At 36.8% G+C, this 27,411-nt stretch overlaps 1 protein-coding gene across 3 annotated transcripts in view; it reads right to left on the reverse strand.

Annotated features, from left to right (window-relative positions):
• Positions 1–19,409, reverse strand: part of tube1 (tubulin, epsilon 1) — a 32,184-nt gene extending 12,775 nt beyond the window's left edge. For all 3 annotated transcript variants that reach the window (XM_039747948.1, XM_039747949.1, XM_039747950.1), the window contains exons 1-7: positions 19,282–19,409; positions 18,220–18,293; positions 12,282–12,334; positions 11,806–11,866; positions 11,599–11,714; positions 5,026–5,147; positions 347–534 (exon numbers count right to left, since the gene is read on the reverse strand). In XM_039747948.1, the coding sequence (XP_039603882.1) occupies positions 347–534; positions 5,026–5,147; positions 11,599–11,714; positions 11,806–11,866; positions 12,282–12,334; positions 18,220–18,293; positions 19,282–19,306 (639 nt within the window). In that variant the 5' untranslated portion in view covers positions 19,307–19,409. The remainder of the gene's footprint in view (positions 1–346; positions 535–5,025; positions 5,148–11,598; positions 11,715–11,805; positions 11,867–12,281; positions 12,335–18,219; positions 18,294–19,281) is intronic.
• Between the last annotated feature and the right edge of the window lie 8,002 nt (positions 19,410–27,411).

Genomic DNA, 27,411 nt, shown 5'->3' on the forward strand with positions numbered 1-27,411 from the left:
AAGTGTTATACTAGGATAGCAAAAGTCTAAAATGGTAATTTTTACAACTTAATTAAATTCATAATGATTTTAGGATTCCATAATCCAGTCTTCTATATTTTAAACTGGGATCTTCATGGACTTTATATATTTAAAATCTCTAAATGCGTTGTAAAAAATCCGATTTCAATTTAATTTATAACTTGGACATATACAGGTTGAACTAATGCACACACTCAGAAATAGCAAGTGCCGCGTTTAGCATGCACAGCTGACATGTTTCAGTTTGGAAAAGCAAAATTAAGGCACAATCAAAAGGTATTGTGTAAGTTATCTAGATGCCTAGATGCTAAAAATACATACTCACTTGATTTTCAATTGGTAGGACACAATCTGCATGTTCTGTCAACTCTCTCATAGCAAGAACACTATTATAGGGTGATGTAATAACATCATCTTCTGCTGATGGATAAACTGAAGTAACAATCCTATATACTTCAGGAAATTCATCTTTCAGAATGTTTAACACCAAAGTGCCCAAACCAGAACCTGTACCTAAAACACAGCATCAAAGACAAGCACATTATTATAATAATAAAAAATACTGATACATACCATAATTACTCCTCAGAGCTTAGGTTTTAAAATGCAAAACATAATTTCATAAGATATATGATAAGATGGCATATTGTGAGCGCCGTGAACATCGGAATGGAGAGTCTCTTATGGAGACCATTTTAAGTGTAAATTGGGGTAGTAGTAAAGATGAAGAATGATTATTCGCAGAGTTTCCGTTTACCTGTGTAGAACTGAGGAACACAACCAGTTAGGCCGGAAATCTAGCATCATTTCCACCCTACCTCTGCCACTTCCAGGCAAGATACACAAAGGTCCACCCATCCTAAAGGATAACATCCCTTAGAGCACCAGAATTGATGGGAGGAAAAAGTCAATCTTCTTCCACCATAGGGCACACCATCTTTACAGTTATTTTTACAGAAGATTAACAATTGACTTGAAATTTAAATGGGGTCCTTTGGCTACAGCCAAAATGTTCTTAAATTCTTGGAGATTAATTTACAGTGGTTGGTGTAGACAGCAGGATTTTAATAGCAAAAGATAATGGACCTAGCAAATGTGCCCACTATGGTCTTTAGCCTGCAGCACCTTGCCGACTATTCACAAATACAGGATGCTAACCAGCAGACTATGATCATAAAGCAGAGGAGACAAGCAGAAAAAGCTGCCCAGGCTAAACAAACAAGGTTCTGACACTGCTTTGAAATAATGAAAAGACATAGTAATATTTACTAGTTTGTTTGAAGGATCAGCGATGAAGTACCACTGGCCATGACATGCATAGGTTCATTAGTCAGTGTTTCTCATAAGCACTTCACGCCTATTATGACTTAGACAAAGAAAATACCCTGTTGATTATGAACTGCTTAAAAATGAAACCCTGGCTTGCTATCTAGTGATACCCTACCAATGCGCTCAGAAGTGCAAAGAAGAAATATGGATCAACTCAACTTACTTTCTAACTTTGTTCTGATTGCATCTGGCTCCCACAATCACCAATAAGCATTACTTTTAAGACCGAACAGAAAGTTTGGTCCTTCACACTAATCTCTAGAAATTTACCACTTACTGGCCCATTTAGAAGTATACCTAATATAAGCTGTGATCAGAATTAGGAGATAATAAAACCATAGGTTTCCAGACTCTGAAATGACCTACTGAAATTAATCAGATCAGCTGACTCCATGAATTCTTTTAAAAAACAACTCAAAACTCATCTGTTCAGGAAGGCTTTTAGCTCTACTTGACCTTATTACCCTTCTCTCAGTTTACCTCTCTGTCAAGATGCTCTTGTAACCTGTATATGTGTGTGCTAGACCATCAATTATGTTGTCTGTTAGGCTTTTTTCTCTGAATTCACTGTTGTAATCTTCTTTATTTACTTATTTGGTTTGTACAATGCTATATACTGTATACCCTGCCGTTCTTTGTATATATTCTGTAAATGGCTTGAGCACAGGAAAAGTGCTATATAAATAAAATGTATTATTATTATGGGTTCATGTGCGTTTGCAAACAAATCAAAATCAAGCTTATAGAGCAAAGATGTAACATATTAAGATTGATTGATGAACTAGGAAGTTTTAATTTTTAAAACTGCAATATGTGGTTAAAACCCTTTGAAAAAAAATCATATAGGGAAGCTAAAGATTCAAAGGTCACTTGTTTTTTGAGAAAGAAAACTTCAAAACAAATGAATCGGTGCTAGGAGTCAACCTGTTAGTACTGCTAGGTTTAAGAAAGCCTCAACAGACACAAAGCCCAATAAAGCAGTAAGCTGTTGTCTTCCATTTCAAAGAATGTGAAATGTGCTACACTGTCTATTTTTAGACAGAGTTAATGAACTGGTTGGAGGCTAGCATGTATGAACATATAAAAACAGTAAATCAGACAGTATATCTACATAAAACATTAATATTTATTAAAATATGATTTAAATTGCAAGTGGTTTGAAATTTGCATTGAAAACTATTTTGCAAGTTAGATACAAAACAATAATAATAATAATAATAATAATAATAATAATAATAATAATAAGTAAAGGAACATCAGATGCAAGCTAGATAATCACAGTGCTTGGAAGATAATGAATGTTCTTGCTGCTTTATAACTATGTGTAGCTGGTTAAATGTTTAAAAGTTGGAATAGGGATTTTGGATGCACAGCTCGAGTTCTTCAGATTCTGTATTTAGTACTATATGCTTGCTCTCTTTTACGATTTTCACAATAAACCTTCCTGGTTTGTGCAAAAAGTAGTGGCAGCAAAGAAGTATGGGGAACTACTGGAACAATTTACTGCATGTTTCGGATTATTTTGTGTTTCCTTTTAGGCAGTGTGGATAAATCAGTAGCCTAAAAGCCCAGGACTAACAGTTTTTAAATTTGGACAACCAAAACTACAGACTCACAAAGCTTGGCGGATAACAAATGTTTTGAATCTTTGGTTCGTGCTTTATTTTCCTAATCAAAAATTATTTCATAAAAACAAATACCCCAATTCTTTATGTAGCAGCTTATCTTGTGTGTCACTTTTAAAGGCACCAGCACGCCAGTCTACTGTAACCACCATCTAAAAACACACACACCCACTTGTGAAACAGTGCTAGCACTAAAACAACTGAGGCAGGGAGGGCATGAATGCCAAAAGTTAACCATATCCTCTCACTGTTTGCCACAATATAAATAATGTAAGAATTATAAATAAGGTAAGAATTAATGCATACTTTTTTTAAAAAAAGAAAAAGATAGGAAAAGGCAAGCCATTCCATTACTGCTTCAATGCTAGTTACAATAGGAATTAAAAACAATTAAAAGCAGTATTATGACAAAACGTTTCAAATACACTGGAAGAATTTTTTCAGCAGAATACAGAGTGTATGCTGTAAAGCAGTGAGGACTGTAGTGAGAGGACAGCATCACAACCAGTCAGAGAATGTAATCTGCTGCATGCAGATAGCTTCTAGAAAAAGTGATCCTTTGTTTTCAGGCAAGACTAATTTCAGGATTGAAAAGGTAAGAAAGCACCATAACATTAAACTGTTTGTTATACTAGTCAGCCTGCAAGATGTAACAAATGCTGGTACAGCATGGAGTCATTTAATGAAGTGTACAACTTGGAAACAAAAATATACACTGATGCAGCATGTAACTCTTCTCACGTGACAGGGCATGATACAGCTGAGAAAAAGACCTAAAATACACAGTAGCTTGGTGATAACATGGTGTGAATGTATCAACAATGCTCACATTACAGTGTTTAGCCTTAGGAAATGGTCATCAACCTTTGGAAATCAAAGGGCTATACTTCATTACAAGCAGAACTTAGCTTATACAGTCACAGAAAGGGCACAAGAGGATTCCTACTAATACAAAAATAAGATTCCCGCCATTAACCGATATTTTCTCTGGGATCCTAAGAGAAAATAATGCCTCCTTCACTGGTAATACTGGAGGTTGTGAAAAAGCTCCTTAATATTAGTCCAAACACTGCACAGTATGAATATGTTTTATCAGGCCTAAAATCTCATCCTTACTAACATAAGTAAGCACTTAATGATCCAAGCATTATAAGTTTTAATGCAGCTGTATACACAGATCACTGACTGTGGTCATAACGTTTATGACGCTGTAAATGATATACTGCACCTCAGAATATCCCAGAAGGTCATTTAAAAGACCATGCATCAACATTACAAGATCCCTTAAAAATGATCTGTTTACTGAAATATTCTACTGCAATTTAAACACAAGTGGCATCTTGATGAGAAGATTGAATGCTATGCAGTAATGTACAGCAAAACTTTACAAATAAAAGTTGCTGTAAAAAGTTACAGTCAACCCATATACACTGTATATAAAGAAGGGCTACCAGAAATCATACCTAGACTACCAGGATTGCAAAGCTGGTAGCCCAGCAGACTACCATATGCATTTCCAACAAAGTTATAATAGAATAGTTTTACTCCATTAGTTGTCTACATGACACAGAATATGAGTTAGATGCAGTACAGAGAAATTAAACTTCTACACACTGAATTGCATAGAGACTACACATGAGTGCTGAGAAAAGCCATTTAAAAAGAGTTCAAATAATAACAAGGATTAACCTAAAATGAAGAAATTAATCGTAAGAAAACCTGGATCACTGGGGCACACCATCTCTAGTATTGCCCTGTACTTAGGACAAGCTCCTCATTACTGGTGGTCTATATGTGAGTCCTAAGCAATTATGTGACCAGAAAATAAAATGGGAGCATTAGGTAGTTAGAGTGAAAATGCTGTTTGAACACTCAGCTTTCTTCAAACAATGTTACCTTTGTAAGACAGGCACAACTAATAAGCAGATCTGACTGAAACATAATGTAAGAAAAAAAAACTTTACATCAATCAACTGTTACGCAAATGCTTGACACGGCTCCTTATAATTACCCATCATATTGGTATGTATGTTATGAAAGCAGAGCTTACCTCCTCCCATTGAATGTATGAGAAAGAAACATTGCAAGCAGTCACATTGTTCTGCAGCTTTTCTTAAGCACTCAACAATCTGATCTTTATATGTAGACCCATATACTTTATGCCCAACAGCCCTTTAAAAAAAAGAAACAACATTTGTAATCCTTTAATAAAATAACAAAATGTTTTATGTTTGAAAACTGTAGCCTCAAAACCATACAATAGTGAGGCAGAACATCAGCACAGAACAAAAAGCACATTAATAGCAGAGTGTTTACCAAAAACACAATATTCGTTTGGCAAAAAAAACCAAAAAAAAAACAGTTGGTTTAGAAAGGAAAAATGAATATATTATCAATTTATCATTTTATGAAAAAACTGAATATACCTAATAACTTTAGTTGATGTTATTCCCAGAAGCTATATACAAAATAAGATCTTGTAAGCAGTTATATCCATCAATATAAAAAACACATACTCACTTTTTAACATACAGTGCATCCGGAAAGTATTCACAGCGTATCACTTTTTCCATATTTTGTTATATTACAGCTTTATTCCAAAATGGAATAAATTCATTTTTTCCTCAGAATTCTGCACACAACACCCCATAATGACAACGTGAAAAAAGTTTACTTGAGGTTTTTGCAAATTTATTAAAAATAAAAAAACTGAGAAATCACATGTACATAAGTATTCACAGCCTTTGCTCAATACTTTGTTGATGCACCTTTGGCAGCAATTACAGCCTCAAGTCTTTTTGAATATGATGCCACAAGCTTGGCACACCTATCCTTAGCCAGTTTCGCCCATTCCTCTTTGCAGCACCTCTCAAGCTCCATCAGGTTGGATGGGAAGCGTGGGTGCACAGACATTTTAAGATCTCTCCAAAGATGTTCAATCGGATTCAAGTCTGGGCTCTGGCTGGGCCACTCAAGGACATTCACAGAGTTGTCCTGAAGCCACTCCTTTGATATCTTGGCTGTGTGCTTAAGGTCGTTGTCCTGCTGAAAGATGAACAGTCGCCCCAGTCTGAGGTCAAGAGGCTCTGGAGCAGGTTTTCATCCAGGATGTCTGTGTACATTGCTGCAGTCATCTTTCCCTTTATCCTGACTAGTCTTCCTGCCACTGAAAAACATCCCCACAGCATGATGCTGCCATCACCATGCTTCACTGTAGGGATGGTATTGGCCTGGTGATGAGCGGTGCCTGGTTTCCTCCAAACGCGACGCCTGGCATTCACACCAAAGAGTTCAATCTTTGTCTCATCAGACCAGAGAATTTTGTTTCTCATGGTCTGAGAGTCCTTCAGGTGCCTTTTGGCAAACTCCAGGTGGGATGCCATGTGCCTTTTACTAAGGAGTGGCTTCCGTCTGGCCACTCTACCATACAGGCCTGATTGGTGGATTGCTGCAGAGATGGTTGTCCTTCTGTAAGGTTCTCCTCTCTCCACAGAGGACCTCTGGAGCTCTGACAGAGTGACCATCGGGTTCTTGGTCACTCCCTGACTATGGCCCTTCTCCCCCGATAGCTCAGTTTAGATGGCCAGCCAGCTCTAGGAAGAGTCCTGGTGGTTTCAAACTTCTTCCACTTACGGATGATGGAGGCCACTGTGCTCATTGGGACCTTCAAAGCAGCAGAAATTTTTCTGTAACCTTCCCCAGATTTGTGCCTCGAGACAATCCTGTCTCGGAGGTCTGCAGACAATTCCTTTGACTTCATGCTTGGTTTGTGCTAGGACATGAACTGTCAACTGTGGGACCTTATATAGACAGGTGTGTGCCTTTCCAAATCATGTCCAATTAACTGAATTTACCATAGGTGGACTCCAATTAAGCTGCAGAAACATCTCAAGGATGATCAGGGGAAACAGGATGCACATGAGCTCAATTTTGAGCTTCTTGGCAAAGGCTGTGAATACTTATGTTATGTGCTTTCTCAGTTTTTTTATTTTTAATAAATTTGCAAAAACCTCAAGTAAACTTTTTTCATGTTGTCGTTTTGGGGTGTTGTGTGTAGAATTCTGAGGAAAAAATTGAATTTAATCCATTTTGAAATAAGGCTGTAACATGTGGAAAAAGTGATGCACTGTGAATACTTTCCGGATGCACTGTACCTTGCATTGAGTGCAGGTGTGAATTTTTAGGTTAAAATAGTTTTGATGATTGATTCAAAGTGACTTTTAAAACAAGGGTGGCCATTATGGTTTGTTTTTATACTATGACATTTTGTATTTTTTGAATTCAATAAATCATTAGGAATTGACATATTCTATTATTATGTTCTCTGTAAAGTATTAAAAGTGTTAATGAAGTTTATAGACATCAAATGAAAGAGACCATTGGATATTATGAAAGTTACCAACTCCTATGAGCTACAGAATTGCAAAGCTTTACTTTATTATAGGATATACTAAAGTACTGGTGGCTATAGTGTTGAAACACAAGGCTGCAAAGTGAACTACTTCAATATACATCAAAGACACATAGTTACAACACAAACACTACAAATGTACACTAAGTAGCCTGAAATTCTATGTTCTAATTAAGGGGTGATATTGCAGAATAATGCATAATCTGACCTATTAACTACTTCTCTTTTAGGCGAGTTATCCTATAATGAGAAAACCATCTACTATAGTTGCCAAATCTACCGTTATGTCTCTGTTTATAAGTCTGTCTATCTGCATGGAACAACATATCCCAGAGAACAGATTTGGTTGAAATTTAGAGTTCATAGCCTTTAAGGATAGTTGGAAAGTTCAATTTTCTTTATACTGTGAATAGGGAAAACTGTATAAATGTTTGAAATCTGAAAACCTTCTATTGAAAAGTATTGATGAATGTCTAAACTCATTTATCTTAATACACGGAAACATTCTGTGAGACTTCAATTATATATTAGTTTATGGCTTCAAATTTAACTGGAAAATGGTTACTTCAAGGTGTATTTCTTTTATATTTTCCTCTTTTACTCATCTGAAGGCTATACAGATCCCTAATACAAGCTAGTCAAATAATGCAAGAGTCAGGCACCAGGTCAATTATTCTGCTGCTTGAGGCCCTTTGACGTTAACCTCAAATATAAAAAAATCAATTGTCTAGAAATGAGTATAATAATATAAAAGGAAAGGAATGCAATCTAAGCCTACTTGAGTAAGCACAAAGTAAACAGGAACACTAAAAACAACTTCACTGCTACATTATTTGCACTTTATAATTATTCAGGATTTCTCAGACACTGTGATTTATTAGCAAAGCTCTAGATTTTCTCTTCAGCATGATTCAAAACTGCCAATAGTGATACATTGAGACTTCAAAAGAGATCATAAAACTCCATCGGGTACGTCTTTCAAAAATGTTAATTGTAAGAAACTTGAACTAAAATTAGTCAGAGATACTCAACAACTATCAGAAAGAAATCAATCATTGCCACATTTACATCACTTGAATTTGACAATACTACCTATGAAAGCTATTGAAACACCACTTTACTATTTGACCTATATTTTAACTACATGACAGATATATAATATAGAATGAAGTTACATGTGTTTGAAGACTACAAGCTCTGTAATTTTTGACCATAAATCATTATCACATAAATACTAAAGAAAATTGGGATAGCTGACTCTTTGATGAAGAAACTAAAAATGTAAAAATCTCCATCTTTGAGATCAGTTATATAAGTTCGCAAATGTAACTTACAATTTCTTACATGTTTTATTCTGACTTAACACTGTAGTAACTCTCTAACCTAGGTGGTCTGCACATAGTAGGCTTACAAATGTAGCTTTAAGCACTTTCAAATTCTGCAGTGCAAACCAGTACTAACACACCTTATGCATTAAATAGCATAAAATATTAAATCATGATTGATATATATTACTTCCATATCACCTTATATTTTGTCATCACAAGAAACTGTCCAGCCTAAAACCAAAATCCTTCAAACCCCATAAATCAGTGATGTCATTCGAGTCACTTTCTTAATTAGTAAACAATTACTGCTGCTAATCTGACATACTTTTTTTGCCTTAATTATAACTGACTTCCTTCATTATGCTTTTCCTTAACCTGTTGCCCAGTAAAGAGATGCAAAGTCAGCCAAAAAATTAACCAGCTTACTCTGGATCTCAAACAGTCCTGGAGAACTACCATTGTCACTGCAATCAATCTTTTTATTCAGCTGTTAATAAAGCCCATTTTTTAACCTCCTTGGCAAGAATACTGTTGTTGAAACAAACTACTATGCTAAGCAGTCTCATAAAAATCACAGTAAACCGTTTGCTTGTTGCTGTCACTAGCAGCCTGTTGCTACAGATGACATGTGGGTATTTTAGTCTCCTAACAGTGCAGGGAATAGTGGGTAAACCAGTCTAGAGATGGTACCGAGTTATGAGTAAGTGTCATATTCCATTGATTATGAAGCACCTGCATTTCAGTAATAACAATGACTATGATGAGGTCAAGCACCCAACACAGAAACGGTACAAACTGTGGTATGTGTATCAGGCGATTTGTTAGATATGCAGAAAATATATGATCCCGATCATGACATAAGTACTGATGAAAGTCTCTTGGGTTTCAAAGGAAGATACAGTACATCACTTCCAAATGTGCACAATTCAGTCCAGGTTGTACATGTCGTGATAAGCAAGCTGTGGGTACATCTAAAACTTTACACTAAGAGGGATAGCAAGTACAATCAAAAATGTATCAAATTATTATCTGGCTTCTGATTCAAGTAAGCAGTTAAAATACAAATCAGTTAAAATCAAGGTAACATAATATAGTAATCCCCACCTATCGCAAAAGTTACGTTCCAGACCCACCTGTGATAGGTGAAAATCCGCGACATAGAAAGACCAAATTTTTTTTTTAGTTTAAGCCTTAAAATACTCATCCCACACGCTTTAAACACATGTAAACTTATTAAAACACACTTTGTAAACACATATGATATGTGGATGCCAGGCTAAGGATATGAGTAACATCTCTCTATTATAAAACATTTTAACTTCACACAAGACAAGGCAGTGAGACAGGATAAGTGCTGCTGTACAGGCTTTTAAATGATAGGCACGCAGAGCGACAAGCTGAAAAAGCATCTTGGCAGACGCAGCACAGAGCCAGCACAAAGTCCACTTCTCCTTAGCGTGCACTCAGCTCCCCCTCTTCACAACACGAGGTGGCGCGCCTCCAGGGGGCAGGGGGAGGGGGGATTTGAGGGAAGAGATCGTGAGCAGATCCGAGCACTTCTCCTTAGAGCGTGTTCAGCCGTCACATCTGACCGACCCCCTCCCACTCTCTTCTCGCCTAACTGGAATCGTCCCTGCATAAATTAAAGTCATCCAGATGATCTGGATCTGCATAATTAGATCTGGACCACCCTGTATATCTCCCTATTATAAAAAAAAATATTGGAAGGGAGACTTGGAAAACAAGATGTGATCTTCTCAGAAGACAATTAGACGTCCCGCGAGACAAGGCAGTGAGACAACATTTAAAACAAGTTCATGAACATCTCCTAGCAGTTGTTGGAATGTTTTTGGCAGACACACTTTATGTGCTCCCAGCTCTTAAAACAATGACAAGCAACAAGCAGAACATGCAGCTCGCCAGCAGCAGGAAGCCAGCAGATGATCCGACTACTACTCCTTAGCATGCGTTCAGCCAAACCAAACCCCCCTTCACAACGTGAGCTGCAGAGACGCGAAATGACAAAATGACAGCTGCTGTACAGGCCTTTAAATGATCAACGCACAGTGCGACAAGCAGAATACGCAGCTCGCCAGCAGCAGCAAGCCAGCAGATGATCCAACCTCTTTTCCTTAGCATGTGTTCAGCCACCCCCCCCACCTTCACAACACAAGCAACGTTATATGTCCTGCATGAAAGACATTTAAACACGCCCGGGGCCAGAAATAAAGGACAAGTACAGTATTGTTTTTACAAAAGTTTTAAAGTAAAAGTGTAAATAATGCATATGTATTAATTCCCATGAAAATAACATCTCTTTAAATTGTATAGCCGGTAAACCAAACCCGGGAGTGGGCGAGCAAAGCGAGCAGGGGGCGGAGCCCCCTAGTATACTTTAAAACAACATGGTGGTTACATACTATACACATTCATAATTTGGAATAAAATTACTTATTAAGAGTTACTTGTTAATGGATAACAGTATAGTTTATGGTTTAAGCACTTAATTAATTATTAACTTTCAAAAGTTCCCAGCAAATAACTATTTCGGAGAGTGACAGATTTTGGCAATGGGCTGTACTTAGCAGAATGACTTTTAAATACAGTAAATGAATTAATATGTGCACAGAAGAAAAATAACAATGTATAAACAAAAAAAAAAACTTACTTTTTTAAATATTTACTTACAGTATTTACAATTTTAGAAAGAATGTATTATCCTTTTCAATAAAATGTAATTCTTTATATTAGGAAGAAATATACATAAATTGCACTAATAATCTAAAAATGCAAATGTGAAAACAGGTTCTCATTCTACATTTTAATAAAAACTTTTTTTATTTGAGCCATTTAAATATCTGCTTAAATATACTTAACATCTTACCAGTTGTTTCCTGAACCAGATACATCTGTAATGAACTGCTTACTATCAAATAATTCACCTAGCGGTCCTTTAAGCATTTCATTCACCACACCTTCTTCCATGTCAATGAGAACTGCCTGATGAAAGAAAATCAATTATAAGAGTTCAAACAACATAAGTGTTTAGTACTGCAGCTATTGTATAGCATAAACCAAAATTATATTTTACTCTAGCTTTGAGAGATTGAATTTTCTTTCCAGACAAACCACTGCAGTCTTCATCACCAGCCCTAAAAAGGATGACAACAATTTAGATTTTAAATACAAAGGGGTGCTCATCAAACAAAGCAAGATTCTAAACTTTGCTAATAGTAAGCAGGAAAAGAAAAAAAAAGGTTAAACTTAAAAGATTTACAACAGAAGCTAGGCTGTGATGAAAATGGTTGCATTTGCCCTAAGAACACAAGCTCTAACATTAGCGCAATCATTATAAAGAATTTCAGCTGAATATTTTTGTTAGTCTTTGGAAGATAACACTTTAACCAAACACTGTGCAACCTAAAATGTAAAGCAACAACAAATCACAGTGATCACCTTTTTATCTCACAAGTTGACAAAATAAAACATGTAAATGTCCAGAGTAAATAAAAGCATATAGACAGATTGGATTGGAAAAGAGCTGTTAAAAAGGCTGGAAAAGCATACCTTGTATCAACATTCCTGAAAAAACTGCTTAAAGCATCATCATAGATTCCTTTCTAAAAGCAAAATAAGAAAATATTAGGTAAATTCAATGCAACAATGATTCAAAAGTCTCCTCAAAAAATTATATCTGAAATATATGCTTTCATTAAAACTAAAAGACTAATAAAAACAGCCATATAAAAATCAACCAATGTTGAATCTGAATATGGTATGATTCATTTGCAAAAACACTGGGAGCAATTCATGTGAATCATTTTGGTTATTTTAAAAGTGTGTTTTATCCCACCCTCACACATACATAATATATCACAAAGGAAAAATAAGTCTAGAAATAAATGTAGTTTAATTTAAAAAGAAAATTTGAGCCATTGCTTTGCCCTGCTGAATAATCATATCAAATTTATTTGAAAAAAAAAAATGTATTAAAAAGAAAAAAAAAACTGACAAATGTATAAGGAACAGTGGTTTTCTTTACCTTGCACTGAATCCAGGATCACATTACTCTTGACACACTAACTACAGTAAGCCAAATTATTTGTGATGTCTACATCTTGCACAAAACATCCTGGATTAGTCTTTTCTTATTTTTGACTGGAAATGGATGACTCTCTCCTTTAAGACAACATATCCATTCAAAGCATTTTGGGACTACTCTTTCTTTAGCCGCTTTTCCACTGCATAGTACGGCACGACACGGTTCAGTACAGCTCACCTTGGTTCGGCTCAGTTCAGCTCGGTTTGCGTTTCGACTGCAGTTTAGTACCGCTTTAGAGTGAGCGGGATTATTCACGTGTCGTTATAGTTGGGCCGCCTCTACTGCAGTGACACCGTGGAACTTTTACAACAACACGCAGACAACGACAACACTTTAGCTCGATGATGCGCAAGGTTAAGCATCTAAAAAAAGCACATCACTAGCTAACTTTTATCACTGTTGCAAAGCATAAAATGAACTTAACTGCCAGTGTAACATTAAAATGCTGATTCTGTATATTACAGATCTTCCACATTTTGCAAAAAAGTCGCCGCAACAGACCATCTGTTTGGACATTTAACCGTGCTTCAGAGTGGTGGGATGTGATTGTTCCCGGTTTTACAAACACTCAGTGGCTGGAGAACTTTCGAAACTTCCGCGTGTCTGTACCTTTAAAGAAAAGAATAGCCAGTGACGCAGTAATGACGATTTTCTCCGGCCAATCAGTGACCAGCAGAGTTTACACGTCACATTTTGGTAACGGTTCGGCACGCTTGGAACCTCGGCTGAGGTGGTACTAAAAAAAAGGACCAGGTACCAGGTACTGTTCCCAGTGGAAAGCCCCGCAAAAGTGAGCTGTACTGAACCGTGTCGTGCCGTACTATGCAGTGGAAAAGCGGCTTATGTACCGGACTGCTCATCTGCTTTATCTATACTATACTATACTATACTATACTAGTACAAAGTAAATTGTAGGCCACTATTTTTTTTTTTCGTTAATACCTTTTCTGCACCCTTAAAATATTAATTTAACTCCTGCTTCTGCCTGTTCTTTAAGTTTTGTTTTTTGTCTTACTACTGATGTGTGCTTGAACTTTTTTAAACATTCATTACAGTAAGCAAACTGCTATTTTCCTTTCTGCTCAACAACAATAGAAAATTACTGCCATATGTCTTATTGAATTTTTATCTGATTAATGAAGTTAAATTTGGCCACTTTAAAGGTTCCTGTCAACAAATGCTTACTTTAATACAGCTAGCATACAGTTTCACATCATTCTAGGTAAATTTTCCCATGTGACCACAAATAAAATAGTAAACAGAAAATAAATTATTTTAAAATATTTAGTTTAGTTTAGTTTAACCTTGCATGCTACTTCTTCAATGCCTGCCCCTGCACAAATACAGTGTGAAAAACTATTTGCCCCCTTCCTGATTTCTTATTCTTTTGCATGTTTGTCACACAAAATGTTTCTGATCATCAAACACATTTAACCATTAGTCAAATATAACACATGTAAACACAAAATGCAGTTTTTAAATGATGGTTTTATTATTTAGGAGAAAAAATCCAAACCTACATGGCCCTGTGTGAAAAAGTAATTGCCCCCTGAACCTAATAACTGGTTGGGCCACCCTTAGCAGCAATAACTGCAATCAAGCGTTTGCGATAACTTGCAATGAGTCTTTTACAGCGCTCTGGAGGAATTTTGGCCCACTCATCTTTGCAGAAATGTTGTAATTCAGCTTTATTTGAGGGTTTTCTAGCATGAACCGCCTTTTTAAGGTCATGCCATAGCATCTCAATTGGATTCAGGTCAGGACTTTGACTAGGCCACTCCAAAGTCTTCATTTTGTTTTTCTTCAGCCATTCAGAGGTGGATTTGCTGGTGTGTTTTGGGTCATTGTCCTGTTGCAGCACCCAAGATCGCTTCAGCTTGAGTTGACGAACAGATGGCCGGACATTCTCCTTCAGGATTTTTGGTAGACAGTAGAATTCATGGTTCCATCTATCACAGCAAGCCTTCCAGGTCCTGAAGCAGCAAAACAACCCCAGACCATCACACTACCACCACCATATTTTACTGTTGGTAAGATGTTCTTTTTCTGAAATGATGTGTTCCTTTTACACCAGATGTAACGGGACATTAGCCTTCCAAAAAGTTCAACTTTTGTCTCATCAGTCCACAAGGTATTTTCCCAAAGGTCTTGGCAATCATTGAGATGTTTCTTAGCAAAATTGAGACGAGCCCTAATGTTCTTTTTGCTTAACAGTGGTTTGCGTCTTGGAAATCTACCATGCAGGCCGTTTTTGCCCAGTCTCTTTCTTATGGTGGAGTCGTGAACACTGACCTTAATTGAGGCAAGTGAGGCCTGCAGTTCTTTAGACGTTGTCCTGGGGTCTTTTGTGACCTCTCGGATGAGTCGTCTCTGTGCTCTTGGGGTAATTTTGGTCGGCCGGCCACTCCTGGTAAGGTTCACCACTGTTCCATGTTTTTGCCATTTGTGGATAATGGCTCTCACTGTGGTTCGCTGGAGTCCCAAAGCTTTAGAAATGGCTTTATAACCTTTACCAGACTGATAGATCTCAATTACTTCTGTTCTCATTTGTTCCTGAATTTCTTTGGATCTTGGCATGATGTCTAGCTTTTGAGGTGCTTTTGGTCTACTTCTCTGTGTCAGGCAGCTCCTATTTAAGTGATTTCTTGATTGAAACAGGTGTGGCAGTAATCAGGCCAGGGGGTGGCTACGGAAATTGAACTCAGGTGTGATACACCACAGTTAGGTTATTTTTTAACAAGGGGGCAATTACTTTTTCACACAGGGCCATGTAGGTTTGGATTTTTTCTCCCTAAATAATAAAACCATCATTTAAAAACTGCATTTTGTGTTTACTTGTGTTATATTTGACTAATGGTTAAATGTGTTTGATGATCAGAAACATTTTGTGTGACAAACATGCAAAAGAATAAGAAATCAGGAAGGGGGCAAATAGTTTTTCACACCACTGTATATAAGTGAATATTAGTAATTTAATGTTTTTATCACCATCATCATCATCATTTTGATTCTGATTTTTAAGAGATTTTTTTAATAAAGCTGTTATTTCTAAATAAGCACACTAGTATGTATTACACTAAAATAGCTGCAACCTTTTAGAACTTAGTGTCAAATGCCCTTGAGTCTACTCTGCTGGCTATTCACTTCCATTATTAAGATAAGATTAAAGCAGCAAATGCCACAGAAAAGAGGTGAATTATTACAAAAATGTAAAAAAGAGAGAGTTAAGTACAACTAAAATTCCAATGAAGTTGGGACGTTGTGTAAAACGTAAATAAAAACAGAATACAATGATTTATGAATCCTTTTCAACCTATATTCAATTGAATACACTACAAAGACAAGATATTGAATGTTCAAACTTTAGTGTTGTTTTGCAAATCTTCACTCATTTTGAATCTGATGCCTGCAACACGTTCCAAAAAAGCTGGGACAGGGGCAGAAAAAGACTGGGAAAGTTGAGGAATGTTCAAAAACACCTGTTTTGAACATTCCACAGGTGAACAGGTTAATTGGAAACAATTTCATTGGAATTGGGGTTGTATATAAACCAGTGTAAAAAACAAATATTTCTATTTTTTTAATAAATTTACATTTGAATTTATTGTCAGATCAGAAAAGCCCAGTATAGTAAAAGAAGAAAAAATAACCAGTTATTTAAGCAATGACACCAAATAAAAATAAAATGACTGTTAAAATGTTTGAAACAAAAACCGGTAGTTACAGTGATTACTACAATAAATGTGATATATGTTTATTCATGCCTTAATCATTTGCTGCTGTAACCCTGCAGATTCCTTTGGGGTTAATAAAGTTTCTAGCCATCTAAAACTATTTCATTAGCCTAAAACCATGCTTTTAATTATTATTATGGTATGGTATGATTAATTGTAAATAAAAATTCATGAAAAAAAAAAACAAACTAAAACATAGGTTACATTAAACTATATCATTTATATTATTATTTTTAATATTTAAAATAAATACAAAGAATTTTAATTTAATTCTGTTAAGTATTTTCCACTATTACATAAAGGTGGTAACTCCAATGAATCTGAGCACAACCGGAGTGAACGTCTTTCTGTATAATTCTCACCATGTACCCACAGCTGCTTTCTGCCATTCTGGTCATTTTACACAGTTCTATATATATAGGATAAACAGATTAGAAGTGATAACATCACTACAGTTAGGATAATGAGAAGTTCTGCACACAATTAAATAGCAGAAAATACAAATTCAAGGGAAAACCATGACAACAATGATTAAGAGGATATGTTTTATGCAGAAAACTCTCATATACACTGTTGAGCTTTCTTGTTTCATCAAAAGAAACAAAAGCATCTGTTTAAGTCATTTGAGGCTGATTCTCTTATCAAAAAGGTATAACTTAAATTTTTTTCAAAAAATGTAATTCATTTTTTATTACTCAAATTGTGAAAAATATTCAACTAACAAATGTATGAACTCTCTGTACAAGATAATTGAAATGTATGATGCCATTCAAAGCACCCAAGTACAAGCACTGCATGCATGCTAAGTCACACTGCTAGCAGCACTTTCTGCACTGTTGGTGCCGTTTTCAAGCAGCATTCTTGCTGTCACTTTCTTCTGACAGCTCAAAATAATTTTACTGTGCAAAATCCATATCAACAACAATGCACAAAACATCTTCTATAGTATCTTCTTGATGAGAGTGACTGCTGTTAAGAGTCCACAACTCACATTTGTCATGGTGTTTGCTGACATCTAGTAAATTAAAAACTACATAACACATTCTTGGTGACTTTTCTCAACAATTAGCCTTCTATCCTTTGATGTTGACTTTTGTCAACACCTTGAAAAAGTTAATCATATTTTGCTTTTTTTAGAAATTATGGTATTCCAAAAAAAAAAAAAATCCTTGGTTCACAGCTACTTCAGTAATATACAAGGATTAAGCACTAAGAAATTAACTAGTAAAATCTGCAACCTCACTGCTTTACTAGGAAAAGAACTTGCACAAAATACGTCAAATATAAAAAACAAAATAAAACAAAACAGTTCAACCACCAAACTTTACCTTCTCTGTAGAATTCTTTGCTCAGATTAGTTCTTTACTTTGTGCACATTCTGTGTATTCAATTTTGATTTACATGCAGTCAATGCCAGCAATTATCCTAATCTCAAAAATACTAATACTTATTTTATGAATATTTCTAGTGTTCTATGTAAAGGCACGTGTACACCTATCAATTACATCAAATTGCAAAGTGTTTTAAATGCTCATAACAGGCTTTGAGATAAATAGTTGCCCATCTTGTGTTCTAAAGGTGGTTGGATTTCAAAATGTATTTTTTTTTAATAATCTGGGCATACTATAGGGACAACAGTACAAGCAGCAATATGACACATGCTACTTACTTTATTAATACTTGAATGCTCCCTTAAGGCAAGGTCCCAAAATCTACATCCAACCTGGTTACCACACTGGCCAACTAAAAAAAAAAGAAATGGAATGAAATATAAAGATGTTTACATCAAGGGAAATGTTCGACAGTGAATGACAACTTGAAATCAGGAGTGGAGATGAATCAGACTACAGAAAATGACCACTTCATAATATATATATATATATTTGAAAGAGTGTTTTCGCACTTTTATACCTCTGAGAGGAATTCTGTTAGTTTGAGACTTTTTGAAATTCTACAAAAGTAATATTGAACTTGACCTAATTATCTGCTCTTTTAGAAACACGCAAGTAGCTTTATAGTAACACTTGAATATGACTTATATAAACATAATATTACCATATTCCATGATATAGTGATTCTAAAATTTTCTTTGTAACTGCACGTTTTTGTTGGAACATTTTGCAATCATTTTTACAATTTTATAACTAATTGCTGCTTTTAATTAAATGACATTATTTGTTACCGGTTTTATGTTCTTATTAAGTAATCAGAGCGATAATAGAGGCTCATTTTTACTTTTGTAATATGTGGATGGTCTAGTAAATAACAGTCCGTACCAAACTGTGACAGGTGAAGAAAACTTGAGTTCTAAACGAAACTGGTACTTGACACTTTATTATTTAACGTACAAATTTTCTCTACAAAATACACAAATTATATAAAAGTAGGGTAACATTGTTGTGCATCTCTGCACTGAAACAAGGGCAGAAACTATAGGAAACAACAGGACGTTTACTTAAAACCATCCGAGTTAAACCGGGACGTATGAGAACGAGCTTTAAACACATCTATTCTAAACGGGCAGATTTCATTTTGCAGGAAAAAGAAAAAATAAGTACTTATTCTGGACATTTAAAGAATATACTGAAATATTATTATTTACAATAATTTTTTTTACTTACGACTTAAAGTATTTCCTTAATGACGTTCAACTTACAACATACCCCAGAATAACTGCATTTTACTGAATCTAAGAAATTAAACGCATAATTCAGTTTACGAATTATCTTACCTTGCACCACGATAGACTGTGTCATCTTCAGCGCAAAAAATTGTGTGTTAACACCAGACTCAAAGTATAACCATTGAAACGTGAGCTTCTGTTTCCGTTATGCTAGCAACACGTTTGACAGACGGAACTTTTTGAAGTCGCATTCTGATGACGTTATCACCATGACGACCAACAAACTGCAACGGCCTGTCCGTTTCGTCATATGACAGGCAGGAGGGTTTTGAAAACCCGCAATTGTTTAAGCATTTTAAAAAAAAATGATCTGAATACAGCTCTGTTGAAATACTGGTTCACGTATTTAATCACATACAGGCACAACGGTCTGACGGTTAATGCCGTTAATATCTACTAGAAATGTTTCGTTTTGTGGCGATTACATTGCTTAACGCGAGGTTCAACTCTGTGGATTATTTGGTTTATAAATCGGTTTGCAAACAAATGAACCTGTTTGCTGGGACACATACTGTTTCCAATGCAACCAGTTTGCTGGCGCTTACATTGGCTTCAGTATAGTCTGGTAAATTTACAGCGGAATCTATTGTTCAATCTTACCAGAATACATTACGGACAGCTGTCAGCGTATTGACGATTGATAGTGAAGTCATCTACGCTTTAAAAATGACTTGCGCGTATATACTACTTATGGGATACGGTCGTGCCTTTTTATGTTGTAGTCTAATGGCATTTTGTTCTCAGTCACTGAAACACAAATAAACGACATTTTAAACGTAAAGAATGGAACTGTATACCCAAGCCAGGGATGAGGGTTGAGGAGCATGCACTGGTGCAGCCTGTTGCCGCAACCACCACATGACAAAACAGCTCAGGATCCCGGTTGGCAACCCCCTAGGCAGGCACACGGGCCAGTCCAACCCTTCCCAAAACGAACATCTACGGTATCTGTTTCAGCCAGGTGTTACATGGGCGTCCCCTTGGCCTAGTCCAGCTGCTCGGGTCTTCTGCAATCTTGATCTTATGAGCCACATGGCCATAGTGCTGCAAACTGACGCTCACTCTTAATGCAGGTAAATGTGCCACATTGGGACTCTGTGAGCAACTGGTCATTCCACCCAAGATCAAACCAACGATACCCAAGGATTCTTTGAACAGACACAGTACCAATGGAGCCCAGTTTTCGTCTCAGGTCACTGGATAGCATCCATGTGTTGCAAGCATATAGCAAAACAGGAAGCAACAAGACTTGGACCTTTGTCTTCTTGCAGAGATATTGGAAGTGCCACACGCCCCTTTCCCCTGACCTCATGACCCCCCATGCTTTCCCAATCTGTCTACTGACTTCATAGGAAGACTCACTAGAGACATAAATGTTGCTTTCAACAAGGTCAACATTCTGTCCACAGACAGAGGCTGTGCCCAAGAGGTCATTAAAGGCCTGAATCTTGTTTTTTTATCCAGGACACTCACAAGCCCAGACACTCAGTCTCCTTTCTAAGTCTCTCAAGAGCCCTGATCAGAGCCTCCATTAGCTCCATGAGGATTACAGCATCGTTGGCAAAGTCAAGATCAGTGAATTTCTCTTCACCAACAGATGCCCCATTGCAGCTGGACCCCAGGACCCTGCCCAACACCCAGTCCATCCAAGCATTGAACAGAGTAGGAGTAAGAACACACCCCTGATCAACCCCAGAATCAACTGGGAAAAACACAGAGGTCTTGCCTCCACTCTGCACAGCATTCACAGTACCAGTGTACAGGCTGGTCATGATATCCAGAAACGTAGGGGGGATCAACAGCAGAAGCACCTATAAAAATGGCAACTCTGCAAAGTCCGCATATGCTTTTTCCAACTAGTGTGGCAAAAGGCAAGCAGTCTTTTTAAGGATTGCGAGCTGTGTCAAAGAGCCATGTAAAGAGAAGAGAGTCCATCCATTCTGGCAGGCACCGCACAGTGTTACATTGGTGTCAAAAGCGGGACATGGAGTAGACCTACAGTCTGACTTAGAACAACTTTGAGTGCTTTGGAGACCTAAAACAAACCTGCTTGGCTCTTCAGAGGAGGTGCTGGAGAGTCTTGAGGCTCAAATCTGTGATCTGGAGTGCTGTTTGTAGCAGCAATACAAGGATAGAGACAGCTGAGAGACTAACACTTCTACAGATCCACCACCACTTCTCCATCTGCTAAGGTCCATTAGCCCGGATGCACAGATGCCAGTGGAGTTTCAGGCTAATGGAGCCGGGAAAAAGTGTGGCAGACTGAGTTGCCACTGACACAAAGTGAGCTGTGAGAAGCAGGGCTGGTGGTAAAAATATGCAAGCAAACGACAAGGCAGATTGTAGAGGCGTTTTGAAGTGGCAGTGAAGGGAGAATCTCAAAGCTAGGATCCAGACCTGGAATGCGTTTTGCAGTGCCAGTTCAATGAAGGAAAACAGCCAAGAGACTGGTACGTCTACATCTCCACTCAAGGACGTTTGCCTACTTGCTTACAGCTGACCGGTGTTAAACAACTCTTAATGCACTGCATGACATCACAGAACTTAACATTCCTGGTTGTGCCCCCAGTCAGTGTAGAATGCAACATCCTTGCTGCGCCACCTAACAACACAGCACTTACAAACCCTGCTGATGTGCCCTTGTCACAGGCTGCATGACCAAAGTAGGAGAGAAGGTCACTGTGCCATTGTCAACAAATATTGTGCTGTTGCAAAGATTTGAAAGTGGCCGCTGGGGACAGCATTGAAGGGAGGGTTATGAAACAGTGTTGAACAAGTTACATGAAGCAGGGATGAGTCACTAAAAGAATAAGCTGGTATTACACCATCACTAGTCCATATGTTACAATATTTTGACTTTGCAGAACTATTTCTCTAAATTTTCCCATAAGGAGAACTAATACCATAGAAGCAATGACTGTAAAGTCTGAGGATATTCACTATACAAACTAAATACGTAATACAACTACATGGCTTCAGACGCCTATGATGGAAAATACCCCTTCTCAAAGCACATAATACAAAGAAATGTATAATATTGTGGCAAACTGGATTTGGTGTGGGTGACGGACTAATGAAATTAGCCTCTTATGATGACTGCTGTTGAATGGCACTGAAATGGACTATTTGGCTTCTTCGAGGCCAATTATGTCCTGCCACTAAGGTCTTCAGCGGCAACACATACAGCCACCTGTTTTGTCCCTTTGCGCACTAATGCATGCTGCTCCACCTCACTACACTGACCCGGGGTCAGACACAGCCTATATGTTCACCTGGTTCTCTGTGAACTAAATCAAGTCGACCCAAATCCAGGGTCCAATTCTGAATTCAAATCTCACCACCGGGAGATATGTCTGAGTGTTGTGTCTGCAGGGAAGTAGCCAGTTGCAGCAAGGACAGTTTTTAGCAGAGTGTCTCGTCTGCAGGTGGAGTCTAATGGTGTCTGCGCACCCTCTCTTACCTTGAATTGAATCTTTCTTTGTAAACAGAAGACATACCTCTCTCTCTCTCTTTTGTCTCTTTGAATTTGAGTTTTAGAATAACGTAATTGTTTTTATTGATATTGTAATGGATGTTAACTTTGTAGGTAACGACCATCTTGAAGTACTGATTTAATGAGTACCTCTCCTCACCTCCTCTTCACAGGCTACTTTATAGCCAACTTCTCAAAGGTATTCCCGGACCACCTTTGGGATATGTCCCTCACAGGTCCTGACCCTGGGCTTGTTACAGTATCACATAGTAAGCAAATTCTTGGGTTATTACCACTGCAAATTTGAGCAAGTTTAACTTTACCCGTCTGTGAATGAACACAAAATCAATTAATAAAGCGTTTTGGTGAATTTATTCAGTATTTCTATTGCTGTCAAGCTAAACTTGGGGTGCTCTCAAAATGTGTGCAGACATTAGGAGGTATGACAGACCTGAGAGTACTTCTTTTTCATTCCATTTGTCTCCCTCCAGTGACTCTGATGGACCCAAACAGAGCTGCTTGACAACACTACATCACCCTTGTAGCCCTGTCCCCATGGGAGCACTGTCAGAGGGATACTGGGGTATTACACATGTCCATAGTAGACATTTCCCTCTGTCCTTCCATTATTCTGACTTCCCAACCAGGAAAGGTACCACTAAACCAACCCAGTCTGGATGCCACCACATCTGTGCCCTCTGTCTGGTGTGGCTCAAAGGTATATGGCACCCATAGCCATGGGAGATGGAGGGCAGGGTGTTCCCATTTAAGGTTGGAGCTTGTTGATATTAGAATTACATGTCACCCATAGGCCAATGGCTACTCGGCTTTAGCCTTTCATTACATGTCTGATATTATATGGAAGAGAAAGTCCTTGCCTACACGTACTACATTTTCGGAAAACCTGAACTGTCCCTTTACTAAATAAGTACATTTTGTAAGAGTGATGTGTTTTAAGTGTCTTTATAACTGTTCAGTAGATCGTTGTTCATCATTTTCCCATAATTTCCCAATAATGCATGAGTGCGCATGTCTGCTACTACTGGTTGTCAGAGTCATAGTAACAATATCATGCATGTCCAACTAGCATGTAACAACACACCACCAATACTATCTAGAAGAGCAAGTGCTTGACTAAGTGAATAATTACCGTGTAATTGATAAACTTGGTTTCATTTTCATTTTTGTGGATATTTACATTCCCTATTCTATGAAAACTGTCAGAGTAACCTATATAGTAGTACTATGGTCATACGTAAAGAGCAAAGTGAAATTCTCACTTCCATGTTCAACAAAAATGCAATGTGTATTTGGGTATTATGAATGTCTGTTAACACTATGAACAATACAGCTGTTACAACAGCTCATATGTCAATCACAATAAATGAAAATATGGATATTAAATCATTCAGTGCTGTTGTGTATTTACAATTGAATACATACAGTTTTTCCAATAGAACTGTAAGATATACTGTAAATAAAATGTAGCTGCATGTATAAGAATCTACCACGCTTGTCATAATGCTAAGGCCAACAAAACCCCTATTTTCTTGTAATCACAGAGAAGTGTAACAACACCATGACAGCACACATTCGTTTTTGGCTCTGATATTTGCTGATGCCATCAATGACCTAAAGGCTCTTATTTCTCAGAGTACAGCTCTACACTTGTCTCACTATAATGGTGACAAAATTTGACATTGAGCCAAGGAAAAATTGTAGGGAAGAAGAAGAACCAAGGCTGACAAAAGATACAATTCCCTGTTTATGCAGCCCTGTACACAATGGTGAAGTCATGGTGCCATGCCCAGAAGGTAAGAGGTAGTTTCAACCAATTTGTGTTTACATTCCTCAACGTTCTCTACACATAGTAGAGCATTGGCAGCACCCTGATTGCACTTTTGAGGAATAGACTTAGTAAATTAACAAATGTTAAATGACAAGGAAAACTAGGAAGAAAAGATGCTAACTGCCTAACATAAAAATAGCCAAAGCAATGCACAGCCTGTGTCCAAATTCTCTTTCTGTTACTCCTTCTACAGTGTCTAAAGATTAAAGGCATACATAATGTTTTTTTTTTATTCTATATTTTTTCTTTAATCGTTTGTTGCTATTTGTTTGTTTGCTTGGACACATTATATTTTAGAGCTGGGACTAAGTTGTTGTAAAACCTTTAGCCCTGTCCTGCACAATATATTCGATCCAAAAAATCTATTTTCAGTATGAAGAAATTGTTATTGGTCCTGATGAAGACACACAGGGCAGGGCTATCATCTTTTTGACTTTTGGAAAATACCAATTAAGATGATTTACATAACTATTTTGGTGAAGTTTAGTCTACAAGGGTTCTATAAAGGCCATACAAGTTGAAATAACTGTAGTATTATTACGTACTGTAAGAGTTAAACAGAAAACAAATGATAACCTCCTGTAGAAGGGTGAATAAAGCCATCTAATTACATTAGGATCTCTGTATGTTTTATCTGAAAATAAAAGTATTTTTTAATTACATTTTTTGTTTTAAAGGCAGAGATCATGGTTAGAGATTAGTTATCGCATATAACAGTGCAATCCCTCATGTGTCATTTGTTGAAGCACAGCTAATAAATTATCGAATATATCTAAGCTCCAAAAAATGGATTGTGTTGAGAAGAGTTGCAAATAATACATTAAATGTTGCTCACAACACCATAGAATTGTACTTCTAAACAGCAGTGAGCTTTTTCATTATATGCAGTGGCCACTAGGAGGTGCACCAGTCACTCAACCTCAACATAGACTCAAGGCACAAGTCTTTGCAACACACACATTCTATTTTTCTACAGGAAATGCTTGTCTTTCGTTCCCCTACAGCACAGTACCATAAACAGCACACAGCACTTTCTTTTCTTTTCCTTCCTTTCTTTTCTTTTTAAGATTATTTACAGATTATTCGTCACATAACATGGAACATTAAGTATCAGCCTAAATGCTTTGTTTTGAAGATCAGCAGCTGGTGAATGTTACTTTCTACAGCATGATACCCACATTGGTGAGTCACATACCATTTGGAGTTTAACTGTTTATTTTTGTTGAGCAGGATATTGTTCAGTATACTCAGTATGCTACTGTTATTCAGTTGTGGGTATAGCTGATTAAGCGATTCCCTTGCTTTCATTGAACTATCACAGATACGGTCTCTGAGTGAAGCAGTTGTCTAAGGTGACACCCTATTTCACAATGAATAAACACAAAATGAGTCAATAAATGGTGGCTGTATTTACCAAATGGACCAGAAAATATGTGCTTTCAACCTTTTTTGACACCAGAAAAATGAGCAAAACAAGTGAAGACCAGCTGTGAACAGGAGATCAACTTGCAAACAGCTGTCAGCACTCTCAAAATTCATTATCATCTGCAATTTGAAACGATTTGTACCAGGAAATTGATAAAAAAGTTCTCAGGAGGCATTGTAAAATGTTCTCATAAACTGAATTGACAGGAACACAAATTACATGAGAATTACACATCTTTCCATATATTATAATGCAGAATATAGTCTTTTAAACATACATGTGCAAAGAAGTGACTAGTGCAAATGATTTGAGACCAAATGCCAGATGATCCAGGAACTTGTAATGGCCACATGTTTCCAACCACAGGATGCAAGGTCTACCTTACAAAAGCTTCAGTATTTTCCATATCCTTATTCCTTTAAATCTTTCTTTTGCAAACTATAGTCTTTTGTACACCAAATTTCAGATCTGCATAATTATAACAGTCAGAAATGTGACATGTAATGAACAACTGAAAAATTCATCAGAGAATTCAAACAAATAATCAGGCATATTTTTTGAAATCTTGTGGACTAAGACTCTTTTTCATTTGTGTTTTCTGTGATTTCACAAAAAAAGGGAAGAAAAAGTACAGAAAAATCTGAATTTATAGCAATGTAAACGTCCACCCATGAAACAACAGTGTGTTCAAGAAGCTGCCTCACGTGCCTATAAGTGAGGTGTGGGGCGCAGGTAGAGACCCCCCAGCACTAGATTAACTGATAACTCAAAATTGGTCTTGCTTGAATAAGACAAAACAAGTCTGTCCACCAGAGGGCAGCAACATCACTTCATTTTATATGGTAAAACGTTCTACAGTAGAACAAGATGGGTTGTAATGTTACGTGTTCAAGAGAATTCTGTATATTTGAGAAATAAATATATATTTACTTGTCATATATAACATACATAATTTAGTTGTATATATATGTGAGTATTTATTACAATGATTGTGCAATCCATTAAGAAGAACTATTATGAACATAAAGGTACATGCTAGAAAATTTTTCTTTCTTTATTTTAATTGGTAGTATGAACTTAGGTTAAAACAATAAAAAGGTGAAAAATCAGTGTTTTATTATATGTCCAAGTTGGTATAGCTGTTATGAGCCTATTCTTCTTGACCCAAAGAAGTGTATGTTAAGGTCTTGTTACATAAGAATAAATGAGTAACAGATGCATTTTTTTTAGTTTTTACCTAAACTAAAGTGTTACCATTAGGGTAATTTATTTAGTATTTATTTGAAACCAGTAATTGAACAGCAGTTTTAAGACTAATGTTGATGAGATAACAATCCGGACTCAATTGTTAACAAATACCACATAGTTAATCATTTTGCACTCGCTTGTTTCGACTAATGTAGACACCTTGCACCTTGACCTACACAGTTC

Source organism: Polypterus senegalus, chromosome 3 (genome assembly GCF_016835505.1).
Source record: "Polypterus senegalus isolate Bchr_013 chromosome 3, ASM1683550v1, whole genome shotgun sequence".
In the NCBI taxonomy this organism is placed as follows: Eukaryota; Metazoa; Chordata; class Cladistia; order Polypteriformes; family Polypteridae; genus Polypterus; species Polypterus senegalus.